Consider the following 19340-nt stretch of genomic DNA (forward strand, 5'->3'; position numbering starts at 1 on the left):
GCTTTCACATTAATGCAGCATAAAGTATAAAATATACAAAAACCTTACAAAGCTTAAACTGTCTCACAATTGTCTCACAAATGTAATTAGCACATGACACCAGTCACAGTAGAGAAAGTTATTCCAAAAGTGACGTATTCCTGGAAACAATGCTTTGCATGGTCTGTAGGCATACCAAACCACATTTCCCATATCAAATCTTATAATAACACATATTTAGATTTATTTTTATGATATACTAGAAGCAGCAGAAATTGGGAATTGTGTCCATTTTCATTTCACCTTACATTGCATTGTTTACAGGTTGTTAAGATGGAAAGGTGAAATAATCACATGTACTGTTATCTACTATATTCATAGGGGGATTAAGGTTCAGCATTAAGAAACAGCGTTAGTATTGTCTAGAAAAGTTTATTATTTTTTATACACTCAAGGAGAGAACTTTTCTGAAATTGTATGGACAGAAAGAATCCTTGGGTGCAATATTATATTTTGAATGCATTCAGAAACCTTGCATTTAGGTCTGTTCATCAATCAGGTGTTATTTCTGGATCACTGCATTGTTGTCAGGATGAAATATCTTGCATTTTTAGCATGAAATATCAAGTTACTTTTCTGACAGAATCTCATATTTTTCAATATACCTTCTCTATTTTCCAACAGGTTTTTGCATTGACATACAAATGTATCTTGAATTACTTGCAATCTTCCATAGAGCATTCACAACATGGAGAACCATTTGCCCATTTACTCATTCTATATCTTTCTCAGAAACAAAGGACCCCTGTGGATGTTGTATCTCATAATAAAATAAAGCCGCACAATAACTCAGCAGTAAAATATTCAGGAATGTTTGTTGTAACTATAAGAAAAATCAGAAATGCTTAAACAATTTGTAGCTGACACATTTTTACAGTGAAAATTAGATACTTATATGTTGAGCTGCTTAAACCAAATAATTATCAAACTGCATAAACTGAACATTAAATTGGTGACAAACACAAAGAAAGCTTGAAACCAGCAATCACAAACTACCACTAAATGAATTCAATGAGTTTATGGAGCTGTATTAAATAATGAATTATTAAGCATAGTACTATTTGTTTCACTGAATGGTATATAAGGGTCTCATTCATAGATGTACGCAAACCCAATGGTTTATGTACATCTCCGATGGTGGGAGAACTGCATGTGCGCAGGATGTGTACCGTACAGGTCTCCATCTGCAGGTTTGCTCGCAGTGTCTCCCAGTCGCAGGCAGTTGTTTGGGGACAGGGAGGGGGTGGCTTCGGCCTGCATTTCCAGAAACATGTCGCTGCTCTTATATGGGAATGCCGTCAGAAGATGCAGGTTTCCTGGCCCCAGCTACATATTTAAGATGGCCATTTTGAGTAGCCTATGGCTTTCTCGGATGGCTAATGCTGCAACCATCGTGGACACAGCACTCGGATCTGCAATGATGATTTCTCCTCAGACACCTCCGGCTGCGTTAGCATATTTTCACATCGCTGCTGCGTCCAAAGACATGATATGAACTGCGTTCATCTCTCAATCAGACCCTAAGGACAGGGTTGAGAATTTATTATGAATACTCTCAAAATTTTCTAGTTAACTGTAAAAAATCCCAAACAAGTATGTTTTGGTCGATGGTCGATGGTCGATGGTCAAGTTCAAAAGGATGGTGAACTGATACAGCAGCTGTATTAGCATCACAGAATTTCTATTAACTACCTTGTATAAGTTTATAAAAACGCATTTAAAGGAATAATACAAACATCATACACTGCATAACACAGTATAACAAAGAAGTTTGGCAGTGTTTGACTATAGTCATATTTGGTTGACTTTTATTTAATTACATTTTTTAATCAAAAATGGATTGTTTGGGCTATATATGGATTGAAGATGAAAAAGCTGGCTTCTGATTCCACTGCTATTATTGGGATCAGAGCACACTTTCATGTAGTGACTGAACCAGAAATATCAAAGAATGAGGATTGAACCACCTCCCTAACTATAAAAGGTGCTGTTTTTGCACATTCTCTTGTGTGTCCAGAGTACTGGGGGAATATTTACTAAAATGTGGGTTTATAGAAGTGGAGGTGTTGCCCATAACAACCAATTAGAATCTAGCTATTATCTTCTAGAAGGTGCTATATAAATGATAAGTAGAATCTGATTGGTTGCAATGGGGGAATCGGTATGAAATACCACCGACCTCATGGCCGGCGCTTCGATTCACGGTATCGGCAGGCCGACAGAAGCAGAGTTCCCAGCAGCGGAAGCCCGACAGCGCTGGAAATCCCGATCGTCCCTAAGGTAAGTATAAACTAACCTAACCCCCTAACCCTTCTTAGGGGTGCCTAACCCTATCCTCCCCCCCAAGTGCCTAACCCTAATCCCACCTCTAAGTGCCTTACCCTAACCCCCCCTTCCCTGCTGCCTAAACCTAAGTCCCCTGGGGGGTGCCTAACCCTAAGTCCCCCCGGGGGTGCCTAACCCTAACCCTCCCGGGGGGTGCCTAACCCTAAATCCCCCCCAGGTGCCCTAAACCTAACCCACCCCCCGCGGCTGTCCGCTCGCAGCGCCAGGCATCCCTTCGATCGTGATGCCGGGTGCCTGTCTCCCGGTGTCGGGAAAATGTCAGGCGTCTACATCTAGATTCACCCTCGCCGGGATATGACAGTCGGGAAGCCAGCTGTCGGTATTACGGCAGCCGGTTTCCCAATTTCATCCCGCTATGGGCAACATCTCCACTTCTATAAGCCCGCACTCTGGAAAATATACCCCTTAGAATCAGCACCTGTCTGTGTTATCCTCTGTATTTTGGACGTGAGAGTGTTTTGGGTGCAGTTTAATGGTGTTGAAGAATTTATGCTAGTGTAGGGACCTGTGGAGATTGGGGCACCCTTGACAGGGGCTGCAAGTTTATGTGTTTGGATCAAAATATGAACAAAATCCCCATACTTTTATATATTAAAGCACTGGCAACAATTTGTATTTCTGTTTTGTGTTAATTTCTGGCATTAATATTGCCACACAGTTGGTACCATGTGGGTAAAGCCAATCACAGGCATATTTCTTTCCTGTTTACTTTTTAATAATATAACTTCTGATACCACAACACTGATATGTTATTGGAGGTTATATTTATTCTTGTTACATCTCTATGGCCTTAGCCTTTCTCTTGGCAGGGACATAACTGCAGAAGGTGCAGGGGGTGCTCTTGCTATGGGAAGCATAGCAATAGGAAGCCTTGATAGATGCTGCATGTGTATTTGGTAGACACTCCGATATATGCTGTATTCAATACACTGTATTGAGTACACTACAGCAGGAACTGTTTACAAACTACTTGCCATGAAAATAGAGTATTCAAAAGAGTAGATTTTACACTGTCCCTAAGTTCTTTTCTAATCAGGGATGGACATTGGAAGCCCACCATCAAATGGTGGCTTGGCTTCCTCCATTAAAACTTTCAATGCAATGGTAACTAACCATCGCACCAAAATAATTAAATGACAAAAATATTGCTGTAGTTCATGCATGCATAATAAAACATGTTTGCACATATGAAATACCGCCCTGTGGCTGTTTTCAATGATAAACAGCTGAATTGAGACGGCCAACACTTCCACACAATTCGATGGCAGCTGCCATTGGAAAGCCACCATCGAAATTACAAGTCCCAGCATGCTTTACCAGCTGATCGGTGGGAGGATATGCTGGGACTTGTAGTTTCACAACAGCTGGAGAGCCATAGGTTGGCCAGGCCTGCTCTACAAAAACATTTACCAAATTGCCACTTATGCTGGCCATACGGTATGCACTCAGCTGATGGTCAAATGCTGACCACCGGCTTCCCAACTGTGCAACCCCAACAGGGGACTAATGATAGGCGCCTATCATTATCCCTATGCCGGTAGCCCGACACCCAGCATACCGAACGAAGGTAAGCCAGGCGATCGACTGTGTGCCTCACCAAAAACATGCGATCATAATAGATTTAAATGATGCCGCTCGGATGGTCGGACGCACGATGCATTGCATGTGCAAATACACGGCACGATCTGCATACGATTACGACGTATAGTATGGGCTGCATGCCTGATCTTAAGATACGATAGAACAGCAGCGGGAGCGCGCATCGGATCGTATTCCTACCTAAATACCACATTTAAATGCTATTCCTTGCACTTCACAGGGTGCAGTTAACAACAGAAGGAGAAATGGACAATAGATAAATCGGAAAATACAGTGAAGCAAATTAATGTATGCAACAAGACAGCATAATTAAATATTGTCTCACTATTGGCTATCTCACCTACCCCATCTCTTGCCTCAGCTCCCTTTGCCAGGGCTAATCAGTAATGAATATCCAGCACACTTTTTCTTTACTTGCTGTGGTCCATTGCCATTATTACTCATATCGACATCAAACCCAACTGTTTTGAAACTGAATTAACACCAATGCTAGTGTGACTCATCATTTGAGTGGGAGGCACATATAGAAACCGTTGTAATTCCTACACCGTTCACCTGATTTGGATGTAATTACCCTCAAATTAAATCTGAAAGTCTGCAGTTAAAGCACATCTTGTTTGTTTCATTTCAAAGCCATTGAGGTGGTGGTGAATAGAGGCCAAAATATGACAATTCTGTCAATGTCCCAATATTTATGCACCTGACTGTATATATATATCCATGATCATCCACACTCATCACTTTACAGGCTAAGAGGGAGATGTATTAACGGCGACATCGCCGTTGCGGTACATCCCCCCCCGACTTCGCGTACATACCGCGGTTCATTACCGCTGTCCTTTGCGATGCTGCCGGGCAGAGGGACTTCCGGGTTGAACACCCAGAAGTCCTTCTGCGCATGCGCAGAAGGACGCGGGACGCGGGGGCTCATGGGAGGGATCCGATCGGATCCCTCCCGGCCCCGAGCGTCGCGCTAAGAAGCCCATAGGCTTCTATTGGGTAACGCCACCTGAAGGTGGCGTTACCTAGCGACTCGAAGCAGCAGAATGCAGCGCATTCTGCTGCTTAATACATACGGGGAATGCGGTAAAACCCCCGAAAACTGCATTTTCGGGGGTTTTACCGCATTTTGCCGTTAATACATCTCCCCCAGAGTTTGAAAAATGACAGTTAGACAGAGCTGGTTGGTAGTTTATTTTTCTCCACTTTATCTTTCTCCAAGGCTTAATACATAGACCCCACTGTATATAGATAGGTAGATACAGTAGATGTACTGGATGGCGGCGTTTGGGATCTCGGCGATCAAAATCCTGATGCCGGCATCCCAACTGGGTTAGGATACTGACAACTGACAGTCGATATCCTAACCCTCCCTTCCCGGTGCATAACCCTAACCACCCTCTCTAGTGCCTCAACCTAACCTCCCCAACCCCGCACCCTTATCTAACCTCCCCCTCCCCGCACCCTAAACCTAACCCTCCCCCCTTAGTATCTAATCCTCCAACTAGTGCCTAACCCTAACCCCACTACTTACCTTTGGGATGCCAGCGGTCGGGAAACTGGCACCGGGATTCTGACAGGTGTCCGGATTCTGGCGTCGGTATTCTAAGCGCCAGCATCCCGCACGCTGGGATATTGACCGCATCCCATTTGTACCATTTCAAATTATAAATCCTATGTACACTGTATATCATAGTAAATAGATGGACTATTTACACAATAAGAAAATAGCTCCTTGCATAGCCGTTACTGCAGTATATACTGCCCCGCTGTGCTGCATTGTACATCTCCGGTAACAGGCTTTCCTAAATCACTGCTTTCAAATTACTTTAGTTCCATCTAACTGCTGTGTTTTGTAATCCCAGTTAACTTTAAACATCATTTTGCTTCAGTAATGATTGTAAATAGCTTAATTATTGCAAATTGCTATTAAACTATTAGCCCAGTAAACTCACTAAATAACTGGAAATGACAATAAATTAGCGAAGCTTGAATAAATAATTTCTTTGACGTCACTGAAATCGAATATCTGCTTTCCTAGTCTGATGTATTGATACAATAACACAGGCCTATTTAATACATTGGCAAATGCAACTGAGATGTAAAACAAATATACATTGATATTTATATGTTTCCAATATGCTGAGTGAATTTGTTTGGTTTCTAATATAAAATCTTCTTTGGGGAATTCACCTGGATGTGACCACTTGAAAGAATCAAGAGAATTCTGTATTTATAATTATTAACATTTCTCATGCAAAATGTAAGACATGGGAGGTATTTTCATGGGTGTGGTATATCATGTAGACAATCATTATGTCGACATGTATGTAATGTTGACATTGAATGTGCCGGTATGTTCATGATGTTGACATTAACCATGTCGACATTGTTGAAATGTCGACACCATTCTCTTCGTCTATTTCTTTCCCAAACCTCAACCCTCACGCTAACCTTAACAGTAACCCTATACGAACACAAACCCTAATTGAAATGCACCATTTCCTTTGTCGACATTCTGTGAATGTCGATATTTTGCAGGCATTGACATTGATGATGTCGGTGTCATTGTCGACGTGCTGATGTTGATATTTTGAATGCCGACTACCTGATCGCATGCACACTTTTGTTTTCAGCACTGTTATTTAACCTATATAATAGATAGATGCCAACATTCTGGCTGCCCCTTCCGGGAGGGGGCAGCCAGATCGGCAAAATCAGGGGCGTGACTGGCATTTGCGAGCTGAGCGGGGGCGTTGCCACATGATTGAGTCATTTTGGCCCCGCTGCCACTACACAATGCGAGATTTCCGGCATTGTGCAGCAGGGCTAAAATTACGCGATTCGGCGTGATTCGCGTCACTGGCCCCTGCTGCGAGGGATTCTCATACTATCGCTGGGGGTGGGGAACAGGAGGGGTCGGAAGCTGCCGGGAGGCTTGTCTGCCTTTCCTGGGGGCCGGTAGCGGAACCCGACTTTCGGGAGGCTCCTGGCCAAATCGGGAGGGTAGGCAAGTATGATATAATAGTATCCTCATACTACTGTTTTTTACAAGCATCTCCTCATTTTGTTAAACAAATACATTAACTTTCTGTATGTGTCAGTTTTCCAGGTGAGTAATATATCTGCAGAGTAGTTTCAAATAGCTTTACTCTTGCAAAATTCAATCACTTAAGCTGCATAGTGCATACACATGTAAAGATTTTCTGTCCAACCATCCAACTAGTTGATTGGTTGGATGAAAATCTGGTAAGGTATGGGAGTAACTGACAATCAGGAATTTGCTCCAAAAAGCCAGAAAATGGACAAAAACTGTTGTTTGAACAAACTGTTTAGCTCAAACATTTAACAAACTTGTCTGAACGACCATTTTCATCTGTTTTCTGGCATATAGGAGCTGATCATCAGTTACTCCCATACGTTACCAGATTTTCATTCCAACCAATCAACTAGTTGGATGGTTGGACAGAAAATCTTTACATGTGTACCCAGCTTAACATGTCTCAAAAAAAGAAGCATGGTTTTGTAAAGAGTGCATGCACATTAAAGTTGAAATGCTTGTTGAGCAAAAGTGTTTCTCATGAATAGAGCAGATTTTTTTTTCTTACAGTATAATCTGGAGTAGAAGTAGAGCAAAGGAGAAGTGGTGGCAAATACCATGTGCCCGGGTCTCTCTGCGGCACATTGCACTCCAAAATGGCATAGCCGTGCCCTTGTAGCTGGTTTCAGCATCTGCAGGCAGCCTCCAATGGAGCTTAACCACACAATTTAGGAACATTTTATTGTATTTACTACAGCATTAAATGTATTTCAGATTAAACTTTGTTCAATCTTTCAATATGATCCACGTTTCAACCTTGGAAGGAGTCAATAATCCTACTGAGGACACCATGAGCATTAGAGGTATATTTAATAAAGAGAGAGTTTTTAGAAGTGGAGTTGTTGCCCATAGCAACCAATCAGATTCTACTTAACAATTATCTAGCACCTTCTACAAGATAATAGCTAGATTCTGATTGGTTGCTATGGGCAACATCTCCACTTCTAAAAACTCTCACTTTTATTTATTAAATATAGCCCTTATAGTGCAATAGTGCACAGTTAGACCACACCATGTTTTACGTCATTAGGAAAATTCCAGTGCAAGATTTTAAAAAAAGTCAACCTCGTTCACATGCTAAAATAATAGAAATTTAAATATAAAGCTAGTGTAATTATTTATTTTGCGAGCGGGATTGGCATTGAATGGTTGACAGCCATCCAACATCAAATCACACACTGTGATGGCTACTAGCTATTGTATCGAAACCATTTGATGGTATAATCATTGATGGTTGTATTGTGTACATGCGCAGAAGCAGTCACAGCTTTGTGCGTGCACATAATAACTGAGCTGCGGAGATCACTTCCGCTTGTCCACAGCAGAAAAAGAAAAAGTCAGCCAACGGATAGGCTTCAGAAAGCTGCATCCAATGGCTGCCAACTGTCCAATACCCACAACTCGATGGAAAAAGTACTTCCATCAGATTGGGACCATCGATGGTTGCTGACCGTCAGCTTCCGATGTCATCCCAATTTTGCAATTATGTTTAGATTGTGTGAACATCATAATATCATCCCTATTCCTCTTTTCTTGTGGATTTTAAAAATATGTTTAGAGCTTGTCAGATTTTGGGTATGATTCAGATCCACACAAAATGCCGATATTTACACAGATTAAACTATTGTTTGCCATTACGCATGCATGTAAACTACACTTCTCACACACAGCGATCGCTTTGCGATTACGCTTACACAGATGATTCATTAGCAAAGTTAGTGAAAGGTAGTCAGCATTTGGGAGAGGTAATGGGGGATGATTACAAAAATGCAGGCATGTTGGACCATTTTTGTAATCATCCCCCAGAGGATAATTTGGCTGGCCTTGTTCTCAGAGCGAGCCAAATTATCCACTGTGTCCTGGTGTGCAGCAGGAGAGCCCTCTGTGTGTCTGCAGACCTGCTAAGTCTATGGCATGTTAGACTTACCCATAGGGCTAATAGCCACTTGATCTGCGTTCGATGTTTCTGGTTTTGTGTGTAAGAGGCAGATATGAGATGATTTCAGTGGGCGTCTCTAAGCACTGGACGGAGGGTGAGTCATTAGCATATTTGCAGAATTGTGATCCTTGCGAAATCTTAGCTGCAATGATATTTGCGTGCGGATCCCTTTGATCATAACAGTGACCACAATTCTCTATTAGTAGAGAGTGTAGGGCGGCAATCCTGAACTGGGGTTTTCCATAAAAAATTTTTTATGTTTTTTTGATTTGTACATAGTATTAAGAGAATGAGCAATAACATTGAGAAGGAATAAAAAGAAAAGATTTTATCCGTAACACAGCACTCCAGCATCTTCAGTATGTTGGCAATTTGTCTGCCCCCAGCCTTTGAATTTACATTGAGCGATGGAAGTTTCAGATCCAAGGCAATCAACATCATCCATCCATATTCGACCTGTTCCTAAAAACAAATGTATGGATATTAATGGAATGTAGAACATGATGCATTTTATCAAATGTAATATTTCATAGAAGTGGAGGACATGTTGAAATCAGTAGAGGCTCCACTTATGGCAAAGTTACAGCTTAATATTAAAATATACATGCAATATCTATTGCCAGATTCCTACATTAGTAGGTACGTAGTGGATGTGAGCTAGGAGGTTAGTCCACATGATTCCAAACCCGATTAGGTGTTATTGAAGATAACAAGATACAGGTGATAGAAGATAAACAGCAGTCAATATGATAAGGTATCAATCTCTCTTGGGCTAATTACTGTACAGGCATGCAGCACTGTGATGCCCCAACAACACAGTGACAGCCTTGGGCACAAGCAGTCCCTTTTATAGAGCCAAAACTTGCATACATCAGACTCCCAATTGCATTTTGGTATGGGATAGTATAGGATAGCTGTCACCCACTTTGTTTCAGATTCTGAAGTTGGTAACATGCTTTTAGTTAGTTTTGTACTTTTGATGACAGTACACTGGTTTTGCATCTGACATACCATATTTCACTTTCAATATAGTTTTGATGATCTATACTGATGGCTCCAGCTTTTAGATTTTGCAAAATCCGTGTACCCAGCAGGTGATTTGCAGGACCTAGGCCTTTCAATTAACATTTTTTATCCTAAAAGTCTCTTAACATTTTCAATGTAACTTTCTTGACCAGCTAGTACCAAGTCACTCACGTACACAACGATAAGGAATAGCTTTTTTTTTCTGGAAACAAAGTTTTATCATAGTGCTCTGGTGGCTCCATAAAGATTTAGTCAGCTAGCTCACTATTAAGAAATGCAGAATCAAAATCTTTACTTATATTTACTAAAGTGTGGGTTTTTAGAAGTGGAGATGTTGCCCATAGCAACCAATCAGATTCTAGCTATTATCTTCTCGAAGGTGCTAGATTAATGCTAAATAGAATCTGATTGGTTGCTATTGGCAACATCTCCATTTCTAAAAACCAGCACTTTAGTAAATATAGCCCTATGAGTCCTTAGTTTTTTCTACAAGTGCTTCAGGATGTGTCAACAGTTGCTATGTACTTTAGACTGGGTTATTTTTTTGTTATTAGTCAGGATTGGCCTATGAGGGATCCAAGGGCAGTCGCTATTTCTCTGATATAGGGCTATCTGACATAGGGTTGTTGGTGATCCTAGCAGCCATCTTGCTGGATCATGGTTGTCCTTGGGCATCCATCCCTGGTTAATTACATGTAGTTACTTAGCCATGGATGGTTTATTTTGTTGCCTTTATTATCTTCTTTTTCTTTTCCTATTGTGGAGGATTTTTGGCGGCCTGTTGATATGGACTTGCTGCAGCATTTAGTTGGAGTGGTTCTTTTAGTAGCTTCATCTGTGTTTGAAGCTGTTTTGTTTCAGTTGCCATTTTCTTTGTCTTTTTTTCTGCACTTTCTGCATCAGCAAGTCATTTGCGGCTAGTAAAAAAATCTGTGGGCACGGGTTTGTTACATAAGCACATGGTGCTTCAGGCTAGGCCCATCCTTTGTAAACTGGAGCAGTTAGGGCAGGGGCATTGGGCAACTATAAAGCCTCATGCTATCCCTGAGATCTGTTCATTTTGCTTTGCTGGTTGCTAGCTATGTGGGTCCTCAATGGTTGTTGCATGCTGATGCTTCTCCCTTGTACAAATTTCAGTTTGCGGCAGTGTTTATGTGCTGTCTGGGACAATTGGGTTTGGATAGTGCTCTGTATGATGCATACTCTTTTTATATTGGGGCGGCCACATGCGCAGTGGCTAGTGGACTACCGCCATTCAAGCTATAGGAAGGTGGAAAGAATCCTCTTACAAGTCTTACAGATGTGTCCACATAAATCTTACCTCCATGCACTACAAGTCACGGTAAACATAACGCATGAGCACTGCATAACTCGGTAATGGCTACCGAGTCATGCCACGGTAGTTGGGCTGTTTAACACGTCAGGAAATAATATGTATCTGGATATCTGGAGTTGATAAGCTTTAGTTGCATTTTTGCTTGACCTAAAAATGTTGTTCACCCGCCAGTTTTTGAATGGATAGCATTCTGGAAGTGGGGATGTGAAGGAATTTTTTAATTTTTATCTCCTTGGGGGCCTTAATTCAGTTAGCATATTTCTCATGGTCCACGAGAGCTTTTTTAGATTTTCTCCTCCACTTGGGTTCTTACTAACTTCTCCTTCTTTCATACATATTGCTGTTTTGTTGTTTTCCTTACTGTGCTGTACTGACATTTGGGAGCCATATTTTTCTTTTACAACATTGTCTGTGTCTTCTAAGCAAGCGTGGCTGGAGGGCCATTCATTTATTTATTGGGTTGAGAAGCATGGTGTTGTGAGCAAGACATCTTTATTGTTAGGTGGTCATCAGGTTAGGTGTTTTTGGGGTATGGGAGGTGCGTTGGACTGCCCTGCTGGACCTTGTGTTTCAACAGGAACAGTGCCTGGGGCATCCAGGCTGATTGGTGCTTCATCTAGGGGGCAAATTGACCAGTCAACAGGCATCAATTTGATCTTGAAGATCTTGATGCTCATACTATGCTTCAGTAAGGGATAGTGAGCCAATGCAGCTCAGCTTACATTTACCATGTGGAGGGGGGTGGCATATCAGTTGCCATATATAAATTAGACTGGAGCTGAGTGTTTTGTAGCATCCTTGTTTGCCTCCCAATTAAGTAAAAAAACAAGGTTGTTCTTTTAATAAAAAAGTTATGAACTTTATACCAACACAGTCTGTGTCCTTGTGGTTATTTTCAATGTTAAGTTAAGATATGTTGGTTGTATATATTGCTGGTTAATTTAAATAAATGTATGGATGCCTTAGGTTAGACGAGAGCTGTTTAAGCTTAAGACTATATGAGTCCTTAGTTTTTTGTAATTGGTTCAGAATTTAAAAACAGTTGCTAAGTACTGTCATTTAGGCTGGGGGGATTGTTATTGGTCAGAATTGGCCTACGGGGGATCCTTGGGGAGTGGCTATTCCTCTGATATAGGACTGTTGGTGATCCTAGCAGCCATCTTCCTGGATCGTGGTTGTCCCTCCCAGTGTCCTTTTGTAATTTTCATTCTTGTTGTTCTCATTTTATTAATGCTTGATTCTTAAGGTACTGATTGGTGGGAAGGTGCTACAAACCAGTGGCCATGTAGGATGTAAGAAGTCGTTGTGTGGCACTTACCCTTTGAAGGATAACTAGCATGGCGTCTATGTTATCTACCTCTGCGGGAGGACTTTGGGTGTATGTCTCTGCAGACACGCCCGTACTGTACTATGCTTTAATAAGGGATAGTGAGTCTTCGCATCTCATCTTACATTTGACAGAGGGGGGCATATCATTCATTCCCTAATTTAGTAAAATATATTAAGCTGGAGCTGAATATTTTGTAGCGTCCTTCTTTTCTTCCTAATTAAGTAATAAATCAGGGTCATTCTTTTAATAAAAAATGTTATGATCTTTAAACCAATACAGTCTGTGTCCATGTGGTTATATTTAGTATTAAGTTAAGATATGTCGGTTGTATATATTGTTGGTTGATTGCAATAAATTTATTGATGCATTAAAAGAAGCCATTTCTTTATCTACAACAGACTTCCATTCGAAACACATTATTATTATTATTATTATTATTATTATTATTATTATTATTAGCCTTTATTTATATGGCGCCACAAGTGTTCCATAACACCTTATATAGTACATAGAACTAGTAAGTGAACAAGAAACAAGTAACTTACAGTACATTACAGTGCAGGACAAGGACACGATTTATATGCATTGCTGCAATAGCGATTAAAGCACTCACAATAAGCAGCCGGGAGTTGGCAGTCACGTGTTAGGTGCCCTAATGGGGAGTAAAGAGTAGAAGAAAATGTAAAGAGAAGTACATTAGGGAAGAGGTCCCTGCTTATGAGAGCTTACATTCTAAAGGGGAGGGGCAGACAGACAGGCATGACAAGGGGAAGATAAGGAGGAAAGAGCATAAGGTGGGTTAGGATGAGTGCTGGAAGGCCTTGATGAAGTAGGGGGTCTTGAGAGCCCGTTTGAAGATTTGTAGAGGTGGAGAGTCTGATAGGGAGAGGGAGAGCATTCCAAAGGTAGGGAGCAGCACAGGCAAAATCTTGGATGTGGGAGTCGGAGGAAGTAATCAGTTGGCAAGAGAGGAGGCATGCATTTGTTGAGCAAAGTGGATGGGCGGGAAGGGAGAGAAGGTTAGAAATGTATGTGGGAGAGGATTTGGTGAGGGCTTTGTAGGCGAGTGTAAGACTCTTGAATTGGCATCTGAAGGGGAAGGGGAGCCAGTGTAGGGCTTGAAGGAGAGGGGAAGCAGCTGTAGAACGTCTGGAGAGGAAGATGAGCTGAGCAGCAGCATTGAGAACCGATTGTAGTGAAGAAAGGTGAGACACTGGGCCAGGTAGGAGAAGGTTACAGTAGTCCAATATGGAGATGACCAGTGAGTGCATGAGGGTTTTAGTGGCATCCTGAGTGAGGAAGGGTCTAATCCTGGAGTTATTTTTTAGGTGGAAACGGCAGGACTGCGAGAGGTGCTGAATGTGTGGTTTAAAGGAGAGGGAGGAGTCTAGGATAACTCCAAGACAGCGCACTTTGGGGCTAGAGGAGATAGTTGTGCCATCAATTGATAATTAAATTGTGGGAAGTGAGGTAGTGGAAGAGGGTGGGAAGATGATCAGCTCAGTCTGAGACATGTTAAGTTTAAGAAAGCGCTGGGACATCCATGAAGAGACAGCAGAGAGACAGTTGGAGATATGGGTAAGGAGCGAGGGGAGAGCTCAGGGGTGGAAAGGTAAATTTGGGTATCATCAGCATAGAGATGATATTGGAGGTCAAAGGAGTTAATGAGTTCACCTAAAGAGGATGTATATAGGGAGAAAAGGAGAAGTCCAAGAACAGAACCTTGGGGAACCCCTACTGTTAGTGGAAGTGGGAGGAAGAGGAGTCATGAGCGGACACAGAGAAGGAATGATCAGAGAGGTAGGAGGAAAGCCAGGAGAGGGCAGTGCCACGTAAACCGAGAGAGTAAAGGATTTGCAGGAGGAGAGGGTGGTTTACAGTGTCAAATGCAGCAGAGAGATCAAGGAGAATGAGCACAGAGTAGTGGCCCTTGGATTTGACAGCAAGGAGGTCATTGCTGACTTTTGTGAGTGCAGTTTCAGTGGAGTGGAGAGAACAGAAGCCAGATTGAAATGAGTCAAGATGGGAGTGGGAGGAAAGAAAGGTGGTTAGGCGGTTGTAGACAATACGCTCAAGGAGTTTGGAAGCAAAAGGGAGAAGAGAGATGGGTCAATAGTTGGAAAGTATGTTAGGAATGGGGGAGACAAGGGCATGTTTGAATGCAGAAGGGACAGTGCCAGATGATAGGGAGAGATTAAGGAGGTGAGCAAGATGGGAACAGGCAGAAGGAGACAGGTAGGAGAGGAGATGGGAAGGGATAGGGTCAAGACGGGAGGTGGAAGGTGGGGAGGACCGGATGAGGGCCATGACTTCCTCTCCAGAAACAGGAGAGAAGGTTGTTAGAGTTGGTGAGACAGAAGGGGAGGGGTGGTCAGGGAAAGGAGGGGGAGGAGTGCTGAGGGTCTGATGGGATATGATGTCCTCACATATGGAGTAAATTTTAGATGTAAAGTAGGTGGCAAAGTCAAGGGCAGAGAGCGAGGAGGGGAGGTGAGGAGGGGAAGGGTAGAGGAGGGAGTTGAAAGTGGCAAAGAGATGCTGGGGTTTGAGGACTGGGAGGAGATGAGGTTATTGAAATATGTTTGTTTGGAGAGAGACAGGGCAGCACTGTAGGAAGAGAGAATCAATTTTAAATGGAGGAAGTCAGCCTTAGAGCGTGATTTTCTCCACTGACGCTCGGCAATTCTTGAACACTTTTGCAGGTATCTGGTACATTTGGAATGCCAGGGTTGTGGAGTGGATCTGCAAGGGTGAGTAGTTATTGCCAGAGCAACAGAGTCAAGAGCAGAAGTAAGGGATGAATTGTACAGGGAAGTAGCTTGTTCAGTGCAGGAGAGAGAAAGGATAGGGGAGAGAAGAGAGTCCAGCAGGGAGGAAAAAGCAACAATGTCCATAGCCTCAAAATTACGCTTAGTAATGGTAGCCTTAGGAGGTAAAGGAGGGAAAGGAGAGAGGGATAGGTTAAAAGAGAGAAGGTGATGGTCAGAGAGGGGGAATGGGGAATAGGAGTAATCAGAAATATCACAACAGTGAGTAAAGACCAGGTCAAGTGAGTGCCCGCTCACATGGGAGGGTGATGAGGTCCATTGGGCGAGACCAAATGAAGAGGTGAGGGGAAGGAGTTTAGCTGCAGAGGATTCTGTGGGAATGTCAACAGGAATATTAAAATCACCTAGGATAATGGAGGGAAGATCTGTGGAGAGAAAGTGAGAGAGCCAGGAAGCGAAGTTGTCAAGGAATTTGGAAGGAGAGCCAGGGGGACAGTAAATGACAGTTACTCTGAGGTTTACTGGTTGGAAGAGGCATATAGCATGAACCTCAAATGTGGGCAATGTAAGGGATGGTTCAGAGGGTATTAGCTGGTAGGAATAACTGGTGGATAGAAGGACCCCAACACCACCACCATGGTGACCCCCAGGCCAGGGGGTGTGGGAGAAGGCAAGGCCCCCAGAGGATAGAGCAGCAGGAGAAGTGGTGTCAGAGGGTGAGATCCAGGTTTCAATAATGGCTAGGAGATTCAGGGAGTTGGAGATGAAATGGTCATGGGTGGGGACCAGTTTATTACAGACTGACCTGGCATTCCAGAGGGTGCAGGATAGAGAGATAGCATTTGTGGGGGAGATCTGAATAATATTATCTGGGTTTGCTTTAACGTGGATGTAAGATTCATTTGGGGGACCGATATGAATAGAGTTTAGTGATGGTGCGGGCACCTGAGCTAGTAAGGGAACCTGTAGGAGATGGGCAGGGAGGGAGATGTGGATGGTAGTGGGGTGAAGTGACAGGGAGAGAAGTGTAGGAGGAGGGTTTAGTGGTGGGGTAGTAGGACAGAGGGGGGGTAGAACAGGAAGAAAGTGGAGTAATGGGAGAGGAGGGAAGAATAGGCAGACAGAGGAGGGGGGAGAAGGGGAGGAGGAGGTAGAAGATAAAAGGGGGAAAGGATAAAGATGGAAGCAGGGGGCAGAACAGAGGATTAGGTAGAGACTGAGTGAAGGAGGGAGTTGATGAAAACCTTATCATGGTGTTTATAAGTAAACAAGAGAAATTAAATTTGGAAATGTAAATGAAATAAGAATGCAAGAGATTTGTAGAAATGCAAATACGTACTGTATTACTCAGTTTTGCTTCTTCTAAACTTTGCGGTCTGGGGAGGCAATATTGTCAAATTCCTCACTATACCGCTTTGGTGGTTTTTCCTTGTTATGTATTGTTTATATCCCTGTTTGATGTTGGCTTTCAAGGTTTAAAGTTTTTTGGTTATAAGTATTGGGATTCACAGATAGTTCAAGCATTACACATTTCTCAGGCACTTCAAAGTTTGACTCATGAAATATGACATTTCAGGATTTAACAAGTTTTTAGCAAAGTCCCAAAGTCTATGGACCTGATTCAGCAAGGATCGATACCGTGATTACGCAAGCAATCGGCCGATTGGTTGCATTCTGTGCATGCATATGCATCGCAATGTGTGAACCAGCCACTGTGATCGGGACTGCGATCGCAGTGACTAAACAGACCAATCGCAAAGTGATTGACAGGAAGTGCCATTTGTGGGAGGTGATGGGGGGGTGGTAGGTGAAATGCAGGTGTGCCAGTGCGTTTGAACGCCATTGCATGGGTCATGCATAAATTATCCACTGCGATGCCATACGCACCCTGAGTACTCACAGTGTGCGATGGGGTTAGCAGTTCCTGAGTAAGGTCAGAGCTTGTACAAGTGTGCATGAGGCTGTGATGGTACTCAAAGTTACCAATGGTTTCGCAGCCTTGCAAAATATTACGGATGGGTGTAAGGAAAGGTGGGCATCCTTATGTTGTTCTGTGATGGCATAGCAATCTCAATGGATTAGCATATCATCGTAGTGAGTATGCATGCGTAATCACAGCCGCAATTGAAGTTGCGATCCTTGCAGAATCAGGCTCCATATCCGTTGCTCTCAAGACAATAGCCGAGAAAAATACAGTCTTTTGATTTTTAATCTAACTTGAGCATTATTTCTTTTGGAATATGTGCATAAGCTTTGCAACCAAATACTCTTCTTACCAGTCCACAATTCAATCGATGTTTTCTCATTCACTGTAACAGCAGGTGCATTGTTCTTAGATAAACTGCTGTTTGAATTTATTTTCAATGCCAGTATCGTTCTTTCCACTATAGTACCATTTGCACGCGCACTTGCACTGTTTTGTTCTGGTGTATATGCCATGGTTAAATGATTCTTGATCTCATATTTTCTCATGAAGTCCAAAAACGTGTAGGTACTCTCCTCCACTGTCGGTTCTTAAAGTTTTTAGTTTGTAACTCGTTTGAGTTTCTACTAAATTCTTGTAGTGTAGTCCGCAATTTTGTTTATCACTTCACTTTTTGCTCTTAGGAAGTACACATAGGTCATCCTTGTAAAATCATCTACTAGAAATACCTGAACTAGTGCCATGAAACACCTGAATCCACTAAACTACTCATGTTCCATAAGACCACATACATATGTGTGTACCAATGATACTGGTGCCTCAGCTCCAGATGCTGATTTCGGGAAGGGGCATCCGGTTTGCTTACCCTTGATGCAACTGTCACACTCTGGACGATCAGGATTGCTTACAGTCATTCCTGTCACCATCCCTACTTGAATTTTATGTATGTTCTCATATCCTAAATGTCCCAATTGCCTATGCCACTGTTCCATAGTTTGACTAGAGTCAGCAGCAGTCATCACATAATAGGATGTTATGTGATGTTCAGTATCTAAGACATATAGTTGCTGGCATTGGGTAACAATAGCCATTACTGTCTCTTTCCTATTGTGCACAGTACACTTGCCTTCTGCAAAGTTGAGTTTTTCTACTCAAGGATACTGAGGGTGATTAAGTTAGTTCTAAGGTCTGGTACTAAACACTTCTTCAATATCTGTGACTATAGTTTTGCCTTTTATTTTTAGGTTCACTGTAATTGTCCCAACTTTAGATGATGTAGACGTTGTCCCCAATCCCTCTGACTGTGATGAGTTCACATTCATTCAAAGACTTGAACCATTTTTCATTTCAACTAAAATGTCTATAAGCCCTAGAGTCCAAATACCACCAAGCTCTCCTATGAATATCTGCTACAGTATGTTCAAAGCTGACACACTTTGGTATTTTAGTCTGCAATTTGAAGCCTTGTGTCCTACCTTGTGACGAATAAAGCATTTGTACTTCGTTTTTTTAACTTAGTGTCCTTAGTATATAAGGTAGATGTTCAGGCAATATTGTCCACAGGTATCCATTCCTGGAATTGTAGCAGCATTGCCCTTATAATATCAGCAGTTAATGAAGTGGTATATGACTCCAATACCACTACCAGAAAATAGAATTCTGTGGTCAGGTTCTGTAACATAGCCATAGCGACCTCTATGTCATTTACCTCTGACACCAACGTATGTCAATTGCTGGGTAGTGAACAATATCTTATCAATGTATTGATTCATATCATTATATTGTCATAGTTTAGTTCTTTACAAAATGTGTATGAGGTTGATTGTCCTCATAAGACCTTTATCTTTATAAGCTGTTTGCAGGGCTATCCACATGTCCTTTGTGGATGCCATCCAATTGATATCCCATTGATGATGGAATATGCCAATGATTC

The 19340-nt window shown here is 42.3% G+C and overlaps 1 protein-coding gene across 1 annotated transcript in view; it reads right to left on the bottom strand.

Annotated features, from left to right (window-relative positions):
- Positions 1–9351: 9351 nt before the first annotated feature.
- MSR1 (macrophage scavenger receptor 1) overlaps positions 9352–19340 on the bottom strand; it is an 85080-nt gene continuing 75091 nt past the window's right edge. The window contains exon 9 of the mRNA XM_088478783.1: positions 9352–9485. Within this exon, the coding sequence (XP_088334909.1) occupies positions 9352–9485 (134 nt within the window). The remainder of the gene's footprint in view (positions 9486–19340) is intronic.

Source organism: Taudactylus pleione, unplaced genomic scaffold, assembly GCF_031769625.1.
Source record: "Taudactylus pleione unplaced genomic scaffold, aTauple2 ptg000218l, whole genome shotgun sequence".
Lineage (NCBI taxonomy): Eukaryota > Metazoa > Chordata > Amphibia > Anura > Myobatrachidae > Taudactylus > Taudactylus pleione.